This window comes from Oncorhynchus keta, chromosome 6, assembly GCF_023373465.1.
Source record: "Oncorhynchus keta strain PuntledgeMale-10-30-2019 chromosome 6, Oket_V2, whole genome shotgun sequence".
Classification (NCBI taxonomy): Eukaryota; Metazoa; Chordata; class Actinopteri; order Salmoniformes; family Salmonidae; genus Oncorhynchus; species Oncorhynchus keta.
In genome coordinates, this window is record NC_068426.1 from 16098385 (window position 1) to 16116048 (window position 17664).

General features: G+C 42.9%; 1 protein-coding gene across 5 annotated transcripts in view; it reads right to left on the reverse strand.

Annotated features, from left to right (window-relative positions):
• LOC118372037 (disks large homolog 4-like) overlaps nucleotides 1-17664 on the reverse strand; it is a 117329-nt gene that overhangs the window by 45585 nt on the left and 54080 nt on the right. For 3 of the 5 annotated variants that reach the window (XM_052520920.1, XM_052520922.1, XM_052520919.1), the window contains exons 2-3: nucleotides 9392-9553; nucleotides 2686-2742 (exon numbers count right to left, since the gene is read on the reverse strand). In XM_052520920.1, coding sequence (XP_052376880.1) covers nucleotides 2686-2742; nucleotides 9392-9553 — 219 coding nt within the window. The remainder of the gene's footprint in view (nucleotides 1-2685; nucleotides 2743-9391; nucleotides 9554-17664) is intronic. The other 2 variants (XM_052520923.1, XM_052520921.1) reach the window with 1 other exon arrangement.

A 17664-nucleotide genomic window follows, 5' to 3' on the forward strand; every position in this document is an offset into this window, starting at 1 on the left:
TGTATTTTTTTCTCACCCTACCTGCCCCATTTTTAATGAGATGCATATATGTTACTGTATATACATCACTGTTTGTACAGAGGAAAGATCTTGCTAATCAACACCCTCAACTGAACTTTAAAAAATATGCAACAGCAACTGCACTTTGATCATAACAACTCTTATCTGCCTTCATCATTAAACACATGCATTAGAGTTCCTGCAACATGGCCACCAATTCAAGGTGATGATGAGAACACCACAGTTAAACACTGCCCACTCCTGGCCACTGTCTATTCCTGCTGCACTGGCATAAAGTCTAGCTCATATCAAACATACAGAAGGATTATCCAAATACCCATATCCTGTAGACCATTGACACAAAATAATAACTGGCTGTGGCAATTAACCAGTCCAACAGACCAGGCAATTAACAGGTCCAATAGACCAGGCAATTAACCAGTCCAATAGACCAGGCAATTAACCAGTCCAATAGACCAGGCAATTAACCAGTCCAATACACCAGGCAATTAACCAGTCCAATAGACCAGGCAATTAACCAGTCCAATAGACCAGGCAATTAACCAGTCCAATAGACCAGGCAATTAACCAGTCCAATACAACAGGCAATTAACCAGTCCAATACAACAGGCAATTAACCAGTCCAATACAACAGGCAATTAACCAGTCCAACAGACCAGGCAATTAACCAGTCCAATAGACCAGGCAATTGTGTCCTTCTGTAGCTCAGTTGGTAGAGCATGGCGCTTGTAACGCCAGGGTAGTGGGTTCGATTCCCGGGACCACCCATACGTAGAATGTATGCACACATGACTGTAAGTCGCTTTGGATAAAAGCGTCTGCTAAATGGCATATATTAATTAACCAGTCCAATACAACAGGCAATTAACCAGTCCAATACAACAGGCAATTAACCAGTCCAACAGACCAGGCAATTAACCAGTCCAACAGACCAGGCAATTAACCAGTCCAACAGACCAGGCAATTAACCAGTCCAATAGACCAGGCAATTGACCAGTCCAATAGACCAGGCAATTGACCAGTCCAATAGACCAGGCAATTAACCAGTCCAATAGACCAGGCAATTAACCAGTCCAATAGACCAGGCAATTAACCAGTCCAACAGACCAGGCAATTAACCAGTCCAACAGACCAGGCAATTTACCAGTCCAATAGACCAGGCAATTAACCAGTCCAATAGACCAGGCAATTGACCAGTCCAATAGACCAGGCAATTAACCAGTCCAATAGACCAGGCAATTTACCAGTCCAACAGACCAGGCAATTAACCAGTCCAACAGACCAGGCAATCGACCAGTCAAATAGACCAGGCATCCTACCAGTGAAATAGACCAGGCATCTTACCAGTCAAACAGACTAGGCATCCTGCTGGTCAAACAGACTAGGCATCCTACTGGTCAAACAGACTAGGCACCCAACCAGTCCAAGAAACCAGGCATTCTACCAGTCAAAAAATACCAGGCATTCTACCAGTCCAATAGACCAGGTAGCCAACCAGTCCAATAGACCGGGTAGCCAACTAGTCCAATAGACCAGGCAGCCAACTAGTCCAATAGACCAGGCAGCCAACCAGTCCAATAGAGCAGGCAGCCAACCAGTCCAATAGACTTGGCATCCTATCAGTCCAATAGACCAGGCATCCTACCAGTCAAATAGATGAGGCATTTAGCCAGTCCAAAGAACCAGGCATCCAGCCAATCAAATAGACCGGGTAGCCAACCAGTCCAATAGACCAGGCTGCCGACCAGGCAGCCAACCAGTCCATTAGACTAGGCCTCCAGCCAATCAAATAGACCGGGTAGCCGACCAGGCTTCCAACCAGTCCAATAGACCAGGCAGCCAACCAGTCCATTAGACTAGGCCTCCAGCCAATCAAATAGACCGGGTAGCCAACCAGTCCAATAGACCAGGCTGCCAACCAGTCCAATAGACCAGGCAGCCAACCAGTCCATTAGACTAGGCCTCCAGCCAGTCCAATAGACCGGGTAGCCAACCAGTCCAATAGACCAGGCTTCCAACCAGTCCAATAGACTAGTCATCCAATAGACCAGGCTGCCAACCAGTCCAATAGACCAGGCATCCAACCAGTCCAATAGACCAGGCTGCCAACCAGTCCAATAGACTAGGCATCCGACCAGGCATCCAACCAGTCCAATAGACCAGGCTGCCAAAGCTTTTCGCAACAAAATAAATAAATCTAGGAGCTTTACACATTTTTCACCGTGATCCAGAACAGATTCCAGCTTCACACATAAAAATACACAGACATTAGCCAGTAACAAGTGAATACTGTAGAAGATGAAACCCCACTCTTAAACAACAACTACTCTGCAATGTGAAAATGACCAGTCCAGATGCTGATAACTACTGTGTGAGCATGACCACATCATGACCACATCACAGATGACCACTAGGATCACATCACAGATGACCACTAGGATCACATCACAGATGACTTTATACTCATTGAAAGAACATCTACAGAATGTATGATGCAACATAACTGTGATGATACAGTACAACCAAGTTTTACATGTGACATCACTGCAGGACTGGTAATGTTGTCACAACGGGGGATACATAACGATGTAAGAAAGCCGCAGGGATGATGGTGATGACAACAACAGCTCTGCTCTGAGCAGCAGGGGAGCTCTGTGCTCTTACCAGTGTGGAAACAGCAGAGGTGTACATAGGAGTGTGGCCTGACGACATCAACACCGGCTGCAAAACAACAGAGATGGTAAAGGGGAGAGGGTAACTAGGGTGGAGGAGATAAGAGGATAGGTAGTAAGAAACAAGGAATGGGGTGCGCAGAGAAGAAGTGGTAATAGTATGGCAAAGAAAATTGGAATAAAATTGTATAAACAGGTGCTGTGTTATAAACAGGTGCTGTGTTATAAACAGGTGCTGTGTTATAAACAGGTGCTGTGTTATAAACAGGTGCTGTGTTATACATAGGTGCTGTGTTATAAACTGGTGCTGTGTTATAAACAGGTGCTGTGTTATAAACAGGTGCTGTGTTATAAACAGGTGCTGTGTTATAAACAGGTGCTGTGTTATAAACAGGTGCTGTGTTATACACAGGTGCTGTGTTATACACAGGTGCTTTGTTATAAACAGGTGCTGTGTTATACACAGGTGCTGTGTTATAAACAGGTGCTGTGTTATAAACAGGTGCTGTGTTATACACAGGTGCTGTGTTATAAACAGGTGCTGTGTTATAAACAGGTGATGTGTTATACACAGGTGCTGTGTTATACACAGGTGCTGTGTTATAAACAGGTGCTGTGTTATACACAGGTGCTGTGTTATAAACAGGTGCTGTGTTATAAACAGGTGCTGTGTTATAATCAGGTGTTGTGTTATAATTAGGTGTTGTGTTATACACAGGTGCTGTGTTATACACAGGTGCTGTGTTATAAACAGGTGCTGTGTTATAATCAGGTGTTGTGTTATAATTAGGTGTTGTGTTATAATCAGGTGTTGTGTCATAATCAGGTGTTGTGTCATAATCTAGTGTTGTGATATAATCTAGTGTTGTGATATAATCTAGTGTTGAGCTATAATCTAGTGTTGAGCTATAATCTAGTGTTGAGCTATAATCTAGTGTTGTGATATAATCTAGTGTTGCGTCATAATCTAGTGTTGCGTCATAATCTAGTGTTGTGTCATAATCTAGTGTTGTGTTATAATCTTGTGTTGTGTTATAATCTAGTGTTGTGTCATAATCTAGTGTTGTGTCATAATCTAGTGTTGTGTTATAATCTAGTGTTGTGTCATAATCTAGTGTTGTGTTATAATCTGGTGTTGTGTTATAATCTAGTGTTGTGTTATAATCTGGTGTTGTGTTATAATCTAGTGTTGTGTTATAATCTAGTGTTGTGTTATAATCTGGTGTTGTGTTATAATCTAGTTTTGAGTTAAAAAAAGAAGAGCAGGGTAATAAATTGACAGGTTATATTGCAGAGTGCAACGCAAGTAATCATACAGATATGTGTAAATACCAGAGGAGGAGGAGGAAGAAGAAAAAGAAGAAGAAGAAAAAGAAAAAGACGAAGAAGAAGAAGAAGAAGAAGAGTGAAGTAAGTAAACAAAATAAGTATTATCCAACTATTCAACTGAAATAGAAGGTAGTTAGCATTGTTAGTTCAATCAGGGTTAGGTAAGAGAAGGAAAGCCAGAGGATGAGTGTTGGGTAAGAGAATGAAAGCCAGAGGATGAGAGTTAGGTAAGAGAAGGAAAGAAAAGCCAGAGGATGCGAGTTAGGTAGGAGAAGGAAAGCCAGAGGATGAGTGTTAGGTAAGAGAAGGAAAGGAAAGCCAGAGGATGAGTGTTGGGTAAGAGAAGGAAAGCCAGAGGATGAGAGTTAGGTAAGAGAAGGAAAGCCAGAGGATGAGAGTTAGGTAAGAGAATGAAAGCCAGAGGATGAGTGTTAGGTAAGAGAAGGAAAGGAAAGCCAGAGGATGAGTGTTGGGTAAGAGAAGGAAAGCCAGAGGATGAGAGTTAGGTAAGAGAAGGAAAGCCAGAGGGTGAGTGTTAGGTAAGAGAAGGAAAGCGAGAGGATGAGAGTTAGGTAAGAGAAGGAAAGCCAGAGGATGAGAGTTAGGTAAGAGAATGAAAGCCAGAGGATGAGAGTTAGGTAAGAGAAGGAAAGCCAGAGGATGAGACAAGAAACAAAAGTGGGGACATGGAACTAGACATGGAACTAGACATGGAACTAGACATGGAAGTAGACATGGAAAACTAGACATGGAACTAGACATGGAAAACTAGACATGGAACTAGACATGGAAAACTAGACATGGAAAACTAGACATGGAAAACTAGACATGGAACTAGACATGGAACTAGACATGGAAAACTAGACATGGAACTAGACATGGAAAACTAGACATGGAACTAGACATGGAAAACTAGACATGGAACTAGACATGGAAAACTAGACATGGAAAACTAGACATGGAACTAGACATGGAACTAGACATGGAAAACTAGACATGGAACTAGACATGGAAGTAGACATGGAACTAGACATGGAACTAGACATGGAAGTAGACATGGAAAACTATACATGGAACTAGACATGGAACTAGACAAGGAAAACTAGACATGGAAAACTAGACATGGAACTAGATATGGAAAACTAGACATGGAAAACTAGACATGGAACTAGACATGGAAAACTAGACATGGAACTAGACATTTAAAACTAGACATGGAAAACTAGACATGGAACTAGACATGGAAAACTAGACATGGAACTAGACATGGAACTAGACATGGAAAACAAGACATGGAAAACAAGACATGGAAAACTAGACATGGAAAACTAGACATGGAAAACTAGACATGGAAAACTAGACATGGAAAACTAGACATGGAAAACAAGACATGGAACTAGACATGGAACTAGACATGGAAAACTAGACATGGAACTAGACATGGAACTAGACATGGAACTAGACATGGAACTAGACATGGAACTAGACATGGAAAACTAGACATGGAACTAGACATGGAACTAGACATGGAAAACTAGACATGGAAAACTAGACATGGAACTAGACATGGAACTAGACATGGAACTAGACATGGAAGTAGACATGGAAAACTAGACATGGAACTAGACATGGAACTAGACATGGAACTAGACATGGAAAACTAGACATGGAACTAGACATGGAAAACTAGACATGGAACTAGACATGGAAAACTAGACATGGAACTAGACATGGAAAACTAGACATGGAACTAGACATGGAAAACTAGACATGGAACTAGACATGGAACTAGACATGGAAAACTAGACATGGAAAACTAGACATGGAACTAGACATGGAAAACTAGACATGGAAAACTAGACATGGAACTAGACATGGAAAACTAGACATGGAAAACTAGACATGGAACTAGACATGGAAAACTAGACATGGAAAACTAGACATGGAACTAGACATGGAAAACTAGACATGGAAAACTAGACATGGAACTAGACGTGGAAAACAAGACATGGAACTAGACATGGAACTAGACATGGAACTAGACATGGAAAACAAGACATGGAACTAGACATGGAAAACTAGACATGGAACTAGACATGGAACTAGACATGGAACTAGACATGGAACTAGACATGGAAAACTAGACATGGAACTAGACATGGAAAACTAGACATGGAAAACTAGACATGGAACTAGACATGGAAAACTAGACATGGAAAACTAGACATGGAACTAGACATGGAAAACAAGACATGGAACTAGACATGGAACACTAGACATGGAACTAGACATGGAAAACTAGACATGGAACTAGACATGGAAAACTAGACATGGAACTAGACATGGAAAACAAGACATGGAACTAGACATGGAAAACTAGACATGGAAAACTAGACATGGAAAACTAGACATGGAACTAGACATGGAAAACTAGACATGGAAAACTAGACATGGAACTAGACATGGAAAACAAGACATGGAACTAGACATGGAAAACTAGACATGGAACTAGACATGGAAAACAAGACATGGAACTAGACATGGAAAACTAGACATGGAACTAGACATGGAAAACTAGACATGGAAAACAAGACATGGAACTAGACATGGAAAACTAGACATGGAACTAGACATGGAAAACTAGACATGGAACTAGACATGGAAAACTAGACATGGAACTAGACATGGAAAACTAGACATGGAACTAGACATGGAAAACTAGACATGGAAAACAAGACATGGAACTAGACATGGAAAACTAGACATGGAAAACTAGACATGGAACTAGACATGGAACTAGACATGGAAAACTAGACATGGAAAACTAGACATGGAACTAGACATGGAAAACTAGACATGGAAAACTAGACATGGAAAACTAGACATGGAAAACTAGACATGGAAAACTAGACATGGAAAACTAGACATGGAAAACAAGACATGGAACTAGACATGGAACTAGACATGGAAAACTAGACATGGAACTAGACATGGAACTAGACATGGAAAACTAGACATGGAACTAGACATGGAAAACTAGACATGGAACTAGACATGGAAAACTAGACATGGAACTAGACATGGAAAACTAGACATGGAACTAGACATGGAAAACTAGACATGGAAAACTAGACATGGAAAACTAGACATGGAACTAGACATGGAACTAGACATGGAAAACTAGACATGGAAAACTAGACATGGAACTAGACATGGAACTAGACATGGAACTAGACATGGAACTAGACATGGAAGTAGACATGGAAAACTATACATGGAACTAGACATGGAACTAGACATGGAAAACTAGACATGGAACTAGACATGGAACTAGACATGGAAAACTAGACATGGAACTAGACATGGAAAACTAGACATGGAACTAGACATGGAAAACTAGACATGGAACTAGACATGGAAAACTAGACATGGAACTAGACATGGAAAACTAGACATGGAAAACTAGACATGGAAAACTAGACATGGAACTAGACATGGAACTAGACATGGAAAACTAGACATGGAAAACTAGACATGGAACTAGACATGGAACTAGACATGGAACTAGACATGGAACTAGACATGGAAGTAGACATGGAAAACTATACATGGAACTAGACATGGAACTAGACATGGAAAACTAGACATGGAAAACTAGACATGGAACTAGATATGGAAAACTAGACATGGAAAACTAGACATGGAACTAGACATGGAAAACTAGACATGGAAAACTAGACATGGAACTAGACATGGAAAACTAGACATGGAACTAGACATGGAAAACTAGACATGGAACTAGACATGGAACTAGACATGGAAAACTAGACATGGAACTAGACATGGAACTAGACATGGAACTAGACATGGAAAACTAGACATGGAAAACTAGACATGGAACTAGACATGGAACTAGACATGGAAAAGTAGACATGGAACTAGACATGGAAAACTAGACATCGGAAAAAGAATAAAAACACAAAAAACCTGCCATCCCCACCACCATCATTATTCCTGTCATTGGGTGGAACATTGCATATTATAAGTTGTATAACAGCTTGATCTCTCCTTGTCTAATCAGCAACTAGGACCAGACCTATCAGCATTACATTAACATTGAGGAACACTAACGATTATTTCACAGAATAAATGCTTCAGGTGTCAATAAACTGAACATTTCACATGAAGTGAATCCAGTTTCTCCAGTGCAGAAATTAAGTTGCAGTTCCTCTTAGCTAACACACGATGGGGCAAATACCCTCCGATCTGAGTGACCAGACAAACATAAGACCATTATAATGGATCTAACTCCATCTCAAAGCGGAACCAACAAAGTAGGGAGAATTCCAAAAATAGGGAGAGACAATGAACATCACACCTGCACTTTGTCGTAACATAAGAGATCATGATCACATGTATGTGTTGTTGTAATTAAGCAATACCATAACCTGAATCAGTGATAATCTCATGTAACTTTCATCTACACTAAAAGAGAGCCAACAGGGAACTCAGGGAGCACTATATCTGTACTTGGGATCAGTGGAACAGATCATCCTGGAGATCAAACCAGACAGTCTCACAGAGGGGCCTTTGATATGAGCAGCATGTACAGAGAAGTGAAAACATCAAGTCCCCTTAGGTCCTGCTGACACTGCAGTGAGTGTAGGAGGACTTAACTGGGCAGATGATTGGTGATGTCATAATGCAATGATCAAAATGTCACGTCACAGACATGTCCTCAGTGAAGTCTTAATGATCTTTCCTTCAAGAAATGTCATACGATTTAGGATCGTTTTCAGGCTCCTTGACTCTAGACTTCAGGGAAACCACATGGATCAGAACAAGTCCAGGAAAAGGCAGGAGTCATATCATTCAAGTCACAGTACACAAAATAAATCCAATACACAGACTGTGATAAAGACACTGACAAACTGTGAATGTTGATTTCAGAGACAAAGACAAATGTGAATGCATTTTTCCCAAGAGGATGCACTGAGAGAGAGAGAGAGAGAGAGAGAGAGAGAGAGAGAGAGAGAGAGAGAGAGAGAGAGAGAGAGAGAGAGGGATAGAAATAGATGTAGAGTGATATAAAGAGACAGTTTGTGTGTGGGTGGTACCATGCATGGGTGGATGTATTTGCTTGTGATTGTTGTGTGTCCTTCTTTAAAGGGGGAGATATACTGTAAGTGTGGGTGCAGTGATTAATGAGTGTGTGTCCTACCTGACAGAGGTATGTAACATACGTGAGTTTGTCCTACCTGACAGAGGTATGTAACATACGTGAGTTTGTCCTACCTGACAGAGGTATGTAACATACGTGAGTTTGTCCTACCTGACAGAGGTATGTAACATACGTGAGTTTGTCCTACCTTGATAGGGGAGATGTGTGTGTGCGGCGTGTAGCCATGCATTGCCTCCATGGCGGCGAGGTTCTTATCGCTCATGTGAAGCATCTCAGCGCTTTTCCCTTGACCCAAATGGGCTGGACTGTGCTCCAAGGGGGGTGTCTCCTCATCCTGGTACCGGTACTTCTACAGAGAGAGGGAGAGAGAGAGAGAGAAGTAGAGAAAGAGAGAGACGTGAGGGAGGAGGAGAGGGATGAGAGAAGGGGGTGGTTAATGCTATTCGGCATTACATATCAGGGGTTAACAATAGTGATGGGGATCAAATTGATACAGTTACATATAAAGATATTATGTTGGACAATATATCTTATTGTTTTGATAATATTATTTTTGTGCTAGTTAGCTGTACCTGCATCAGCTAGCTTGTTCTCCATATTCTTTTTAAACAGGGAGACAATTTGTTTTCAGCACTTATTTCCATTACTGAATAGCTCTATCTTGTCCCTCTGCAGCAGACATATGGGGAGCAATATGTTTGGAACGTTGAATTGCAATAAAATCACAGTATCAATTCACAATACATATAAACTGAACAAAAATATAAAAAGCAACATGTAAAGTGTTGGTCCCATGTTTCATGAGCTGAAATAAAAGATCCCAGAAATGTTCCATGTGCACAAAAAGCTTATTCTCTCAAATGTTGTGCACAAATTTGTTTACATCCCTGTTAGTGAGCATTTCTCTTTTGTCAAGATAATCCATCCACCTGACAGGTGTGGCGTATCAAGAAGCTGATTAAACACCATGATCATTACACAAGTGCACCTTGTGCTGGGGACAATAAAAGGCCACTCTAAAATGTGCAGTTTTGTCACACAACACAATGCCACAGATGTCTCAGGTTTTGAGGGAGCGTGAAATTGGCATGCTGACTGCAGGAATGTCCATCAGAGCTGTTGCCAGAGAATGTAATGTTCATTTCTCTACGTGGTTTTAGAGATACTGAGTGGTTTTAGGGATACTGGGTGATTTTAGAGATACTGAGTGGTTTTAGAGATACTGAGTGGTTTTCTTTCGTGAACTGTAACTATAGATTTTTGTTCAGTATTTAATGGTGAGAATGGCAATGCATATTGTACCGGCACCTAAGTATAGTGATAACATTGTATTGTGAGGTCCCTGGCAATTCCCTAGTTAACAACAGCTTTCATTTCAACACAGACACTGTGCCTGTGTGCAAAACAGAGCCTACATCTCAGCTAAATGTAGCTCATAAATGTAAACTTTCCTTGCTTCTGTGGTTGTTACACTTTAAATGCACCAACCAAGAAAGGGCAAGAGTTTTTCACTCAATCCCCTAAAGGAGTCAGTGTGGCTCCAATGTGCTTCCATTTATGCACAACAAAAACAAAACTGCTCTAGTGCATCTGAGAGCTGTCATTGGACAGAAAATGGGGCCCTAAATGAGTCCACTGTGAAGTAAGTCTAAGACCATTATCCTCCACCACCAAATGGAGCATCACCACAGCAGCCCAGCAAGCTAACACTCTGTTACTAACCAATAACCATAGCTAGCACCCTACTGATATCCAACACCTGGGCAACCTTCCAACAGCTAAAACCACTGTGCTAGCCACACACTGGGGCCTACACTCAGGTAATGAATGACATAGAAGGCTCAAATGTGCATGTAGTGTTTTTACACCAAGACATTAGAAGAAGGCCCCGCATCATACAGCCAATCTGCCGGAGCGACCTTAGAGGTTATTGTTCATATCTGTGTAACCAGTTCATAGCTAACCCCTGCTGTCCCCTGGCTGTGTACACTACACTCTGCAGTACTGCAGTCTGACAAGCCTCTGCCCATCCTTAGAGCCTAGAAGATTCTAGGGATTGACTGAGTGTCGCCTGCCTGCCTGGTGGCCTGAGACTGAGTGTGGCATTCAGATTGGTGTCACGGTGCTACCATCCCCCCTCCTCTCTTTGGCGGCAGGCAGAAGGGTCGGCGAGGGAGGTGCAGCACTAAGGAGGGACTGGTCTCAGATCAGCTGCCTAGCAACCAGAGCAGAGCAGGGGGCAATCAGCACTGCTGCTGGATCACATTACACTGAGACAGCAAGACCACAACACACACACACACAGAGAGTGAGAGAGAGGGGGGAGAGGAGAGGGAGCTAGAGAAAGGGAGAGAATGGAAGAGGTAGAGAGATGGGTGCGTGGATGAGCGAGGAAAGGGTTGAGAAATGTAAAATAATAAATGGGAGAGAGAGGGGGAGGGGGTTTGAGAGAGGGAAGTGGAGAAATGGGAGAGAGGGGGAGGGGGTTTGAGAGAGGGAAGTGGAGAAATGGGAGAGAGGGGGAGGGGGTTTGAGAGAGGGAAGTGTGGAGAAATGGGAGAGAGGGGAGGGGGTTTGAGAGGGAAGTGGAGAAATGGGAGAGAGGGGAGGGGGGAGGGGTTTGAGAGAGGGAAGTGGAGAAATGGTAGAGAGGGGAGGGGTTTGAGAGAGGGAAGTGGAGAAATGGGAGAGAGGGGGAGGGGGTTTGAGAGAGGGAAGTGGAGAAATGGGAGAGAAGGGGGAGGGGGTTTGAGAGAGGGAAGTGGAGAAATGGGAGAGAGGGGGAGGGGGTTTGAGAGAGGGAAGTGGAGAAATGGGAGAGAGGGGGAGGGGGTTTGAGAGAGGGAAGTGGAGAAATGGGAGAGAGGGGAGGGGGTTTGAGAGAGGGAAGTGGAGAAATGGGAGAGAGGGGAGGGGTTTGAGAGAGGGAAGTGGAGAAATGGGGAGAGAGGGGGAGGGGTTTGAGAGAGGGAAGTGGAGAAATGGGAGAGGGGGAGGGGGTTTGAGAGAGGGAAGTGGAGAAATGGGAGAGAGGGGGAGGGGTTTGAGAGAGGGAAGTAGAGAAATGGGAGAGGGGGGGTTGAGAGAGGGAAGTGGAGAAATGGGAGAGAGGGGAGGGGTTTGAGAGAGGGAAGTAGAGAAATGGGAGAGAGGGGGAGGGGTTTGAGAGAGGGAAGTGGATAAATGGGAAAAAGATGGGGGAGGGGGAGAACTGGGAGAGTCAGTATAGAGGAAAAGATAACAAGGAGGAGGAGAGAGCAAGGAGGAGGAGATAACAAGAAGGAGGAGATAACAAGGAGGAGGAGATAACAAGGGGGAGGAGATAACAAGGAGGAGAGAGAAAGGAGGAGGAGATAACAAGGAGGAGAGAGAAAGGAGGAGGAGAGAGCAAGGAGGAGGAAATAACAGAGAGGAGGAGAGAGCGAGGAGGAGAGCGAAAGGAGGAGATAACAAGGAGGAGGAGAGAGAAAGGAGGAGGAGGAGAGAGAAAGGAGGAGGAGATAACAGGAAGGAGGAGAGAGCAAGGAGGAGGAGAGAGAAAGGAGGAGGAGGAGAGAGAAAGGAGGAGGAGATAACAGGAAGGAGGAGAGAGCAAGGAGGAGGAGAGTGAAAGGAGGAGATAACAAGGAGGAGGAGTGAGGTAATGTGGTACAAGACTCCTCCAACAACAGATGAACAAACAGAGAGAAATTCTGGGGGTAAAAATGTGTGAAAACATTTTTAATCAGAGGAAAGTAGGCAGAGAAGAAAATAGATTTGATGCTGATCAAATGAAGGCTGTGGTAGGAGTGGATCTTGGATGTGATCATGTAGCATGCACTGATAGTTAGATTTAATGTAATTGCATTGAAATGAATGCTTACTCTTAACTTCAGATAATGGAAGATAATTCAATCAATGAAATCGCTCATGTGTGGTCTTAAGGGACAGTCCATCCAGAAAAGCAGTTGGGAAGGCAGAGATAGCCTACACATGACACAGCAACTCTCAATTCAATCACTACCAGTCATCTCCACAAAGGGATTACACAGACAATACATCAAGGCAACTAAAATGTTTGGAATGATTTGGGGTTATTAAGAGAATGTGAACCAGAGAGTAATGTTATTAAATATGTTCTACTGTATGTCCCTTCACACTCGTCCAGGACTTCACTCCATTTGGTCGAATTACCTTTTGGCATCTGTAGTTTCAGTCATCCTGGCCGAGATTCAACTCAGCAAGTCTACTAAGTAATGGAATGGGGCTTGTGCTAGAGCAACACCAAGCCAGCCAGCAGGGAGGATGGAACAGGCCAGGGAGACAGTGTTGGAGAGAAGCGAGGAAAGAGGGGAAAGAGGAGAGATAGTGTAGAGAGGATTCTGAATTGACAATCATAAAATACACCAGCCATTCCCGGCTCCAGTACATGATGGTAGCAGATACAAGTAGATACTGTAGATAAGAGGCTCACTACTGAATCCAACAGAAAATAGTCAACGCAGCAGCATTGACAGGTCAGATTCATCTGGGGGAAAGTGTGCTAGCGAAGCTACTCAGCCAGCTAGCGGTCTGAAGTTCAGCACCCCTGGAACACAACTCTCTGAATAAACACTCACAAGAGAACACTCATTAACAGTTATACAGAGAACAGAGAACTACAATATCTCACTCATGTGATTCATGGAGATCTGAGTCTTTGTGGAGGCAGGCATGGGGAGGGGTATTAAAGGGTTATTGGTTGGTTGGCAGTGAGCGACAGCGGGTCCTTCGGTTCCTGTGACAAATAGCCCAGTGACCTGGGTAGTGTTCCAGTAAAGATCTCATGGGTGAATTCAGTGTTCCAGTAAAGATCTCATGGGTGAATTCAGTATTCCAGTAAAGATCTCATTGGTGAATTCAGTATTCCAGTAAAGATCTCATTGGTGAATTCAGTGTTCCAGTAAAGATCTCATGGGTGAATTCAGTGTTCCAGTAAAGATCTCATGGGTGAATTCAGTGTTCCAGTAAAGATCTCATGGGTGAATTCAGTGTTCCAGTAAAGATCTCATGAGTGAATTCCGTGTTCCAGTAAAGATCTCATGAGTGAATTCCGTGTTCCAATAAAGATCTCATGGGTGAATTCAGTGTTCCAGTAAAGATCTCATGGGTGAATTCAGTGTTCCAGTAAAGATCTCATGGGTGGATTCAGTGTTCCAGTAAAGATCTCATGGGTGAATTCAGTGTTCCAGTAAAGATCTCATGGGTGAATTACGTGTTCCAGTAAAGATCTCATGGGTGAATTCAGTGTTCCAGTAAAGATCTCATGGGTGAATTCAGTGTTCCAGTAAAGATCTCATGGGTGAATTCAGTGTTCCAGTAAAGATCTCATGAGTGAATTCATGTTCCAGTAAAGAATTCAGTGTTCCAGTAAAGATCTCATGGGTGAATTCAGTGTTCCAGTAAAGATCTCATGGGTGAATTCAGTGTTCCAGTAAAAAGTGAATTCAGTGTTCAGTAAAGATCTCATGGGTGAATTCAGTGTTCCAGTAAAGATCTCATGGGTGAATTCAGTGTTCCAGTAAAGATCTCATGGGTGAATTCAGTGTTCCAGTAAAGATCTCATGGGTGAATTCAGTGTTCCAGTAAAGATCTCATGGGTGAATTCAGTGTTCCAGTAAAGATCTCATGGGTGAATTCGTGTTCCAGTAAAGATCTCATGGGTGAATTACGTGTTCCAGTAAAGATCTCATGGGTGAATTCAGTGTTCCAGTAAAGATCTCATGGGTGAATTCAGTGTTCCAGTAAAGATCTCATGAGTGAATTCAGTGTTCCAGTAAAGATCTCATGGGTGAATTCAGTGTTCCAGTAAAGATCTCATGGGTGAATTCAGTGTTCGAGTAAAGATCTCATGAGTGAATTCAGTGTTCCAGTAAAGATCATGGGTGAATTCAGTGTTCCAGTAAAGATCTCATGGGTGAATTCAGTGTTCCAGTATAGTGCTCATGAGTGAATTCCCTGGGTGTGCTAAGCATTGATCTCCACGTTAGGTGGAATCACCATCGATCCCCTAGTTTTTAATCATTTATAACTGGAATAGTTAGTCTCCACTGACGTTGATAGTAAAGCCTCAACTTAACTGACCTTCTCCACGACCACCCCGATCTCTGAACTAGAGAAGCATCTAAAGCCACACTAAACACACAACTTGACGTTTTTGATGATGGCTCTAAGGAATAACAAACATCTCTCACATTCAAATATTTACAGTATCAATAAGAGCAGCGAAGCGCACAACATTACTTCACCTCCTCAATCAATCAAGTTTTCAATGACAGTGGAGTGAATAGCACTATTATGACAGCCCACAAGTTGTGAGGTGAATGTGCGTAATTGAGGTTAATACAGGTCATCATCACCATGGAGATCACCTTGGGAGTTAATCAGTATAGAGGACTTGTCTAATTGTAAGATAATAGCACATAGTGGAACAATAGTCTAGTCCACTAGTACCCAGGAAGAGTCAGGAAATGGACCTCCTCAGTCCATTTAATGGTAATGGTTTCAGGCACAGTTATTTCCAGTCTGTAAAACTGGAGGAACAGGGGAAGGATCACAGGCCAAGGGATCTATATACTGTGAGGGGAAAAACTATTTGATCCCCTGCTGATTTTGTATGTTTGCCCACTGACATGTTCTACTGTATGTCCCTTCACACTCGTCCAGGACTTCACTCCATTTGGTCGAATTACCTTTTGGCATCTGTAGTTTCAGTCATCCTGGCCGAGATTCAACTCAGCAAGTCTACTAAGTAATGGAATGGGGCTTGTGCTAGAGCAACACCAAGCCAGCCAGCAGGGAGGATGGAACAGGCCAGGGAGACAGCGTTGGAGAGAAGAGAGGAAAGAGGGGAAAGAGGAGAGATAGTGTAGAGAGGATACTGAATTGACAATCATAAAATACACCAGCCATTCATGGCTACACTGACAAAGAAATGATCCGTCTATAATGTTAATGGTAGTTTTATTTGAACAGTGAGAGACAGAATAACAACAAACTCCAGAAAAACACATGTCAAAAATGTTATAAATTGATTTGCATTTTAATGAGGGAAATAAGTATTTGACCCCCTCTCAATCAGAAAGATTTCTGGCTCCCAGGTGTCTTTTATACAGGTAACGAGCTGACATTAGGAGCCCACTCTTAAAGGGAGTGCTCCTGATCTCATTTTGTTAAAATACACCTGTCCACAGAAGCAATCAATCAATCAGATTCCAAACTCTCCACCATGGCCAAGACCAAAGAGCTCTCCAAGGATGTCAGGGACAAGATTGTAGACCTACACAAGGCTGGAATGGGCTACAAGACCATCCATCGCCAAGCAACTTGGTGAGAAGGTGACAGCAGTGAGTGCGATTATTCGCAAATGGAAGAAACACAAAAGAACTGTCAATCTCCCTCGGCCTGGGGCTCCATGCAAGATCTCACCTCGTGGAGTTGCAATGATCATGAGAATGGTGAGGAATCAACCCAGAACTACAGGAGAGGATCTTGTCAATGATCTCAAGGCAGCTGTGATCATAGTCACCAAGAAAACAATTGGTAACAAACTACGCCGTGAAGGACTGAAATCCTGCAGCGCCCGCAAGGTCCCCCTGCTCAAGAAAGCATATATACATGCCCATCTGAAGTTTGCCAATGAACATCTGAATGATTCAGAGGACAACTGGGACAAAAGTGTTGTGGTCAGATGTGTTTTCATGCTAAGGGGACAGGACAACTTCACTGCATCAAAGGGACGATGGACAGGGCCATGTACCGTCAAATCTTGGGTGAGAACCTCCTTCCCTCAGCCAGGGCATTGAACATGGGTCGTGGATGGTTATTCCAGCATGACAATGACCCAAAACACACAGCCAAGGCAACAAAGGAGTGGCTCAATAAGAAGCACATTGAGGTCCTGGAGTGGCCTAGCCAGTCTCCAGACCTTAATCCGGAGGGAGCTGAAGGTTTGAACTGCCAAACGTCAGCCTCGAAACCTCAATGACTTGGAGAAGATCTGCAAAGAGGAGTGGGACAAAATCTCTCCTGAGATGTGTGCAAACCTGGTGGCCAACTACAAGAAACGTCTGACCTCTGTGATTGCCAACAAGGGTTTTGCCACCAAGTACTAAGTTGTTTTGCAGAGGGGTCAAATTCTTATTTCCCTCATTAAAATGCAAATCAATTTTTGACATCTGTTTTTCTGGATTTTTGTTGTTCTGTCGCTCACTGTTCAATTAAACCTACCATTAAAATGATAGACTGATCATTTCTTTGTCCGTGGGCAAACGTACAAAATCAGCAGGGGATCAAATACTTTCTTCCCTCACTGTATACATCATGCTGGCGCCATGTTTGGGCCAACTGTTTCTCCTTTAGATCAAATATTGTCTGTCCATTTTTTTATTTTTTTATTTCACCTTTATTTAACCAGGTAGGCAAGTTAAGAACAAGTTCTCA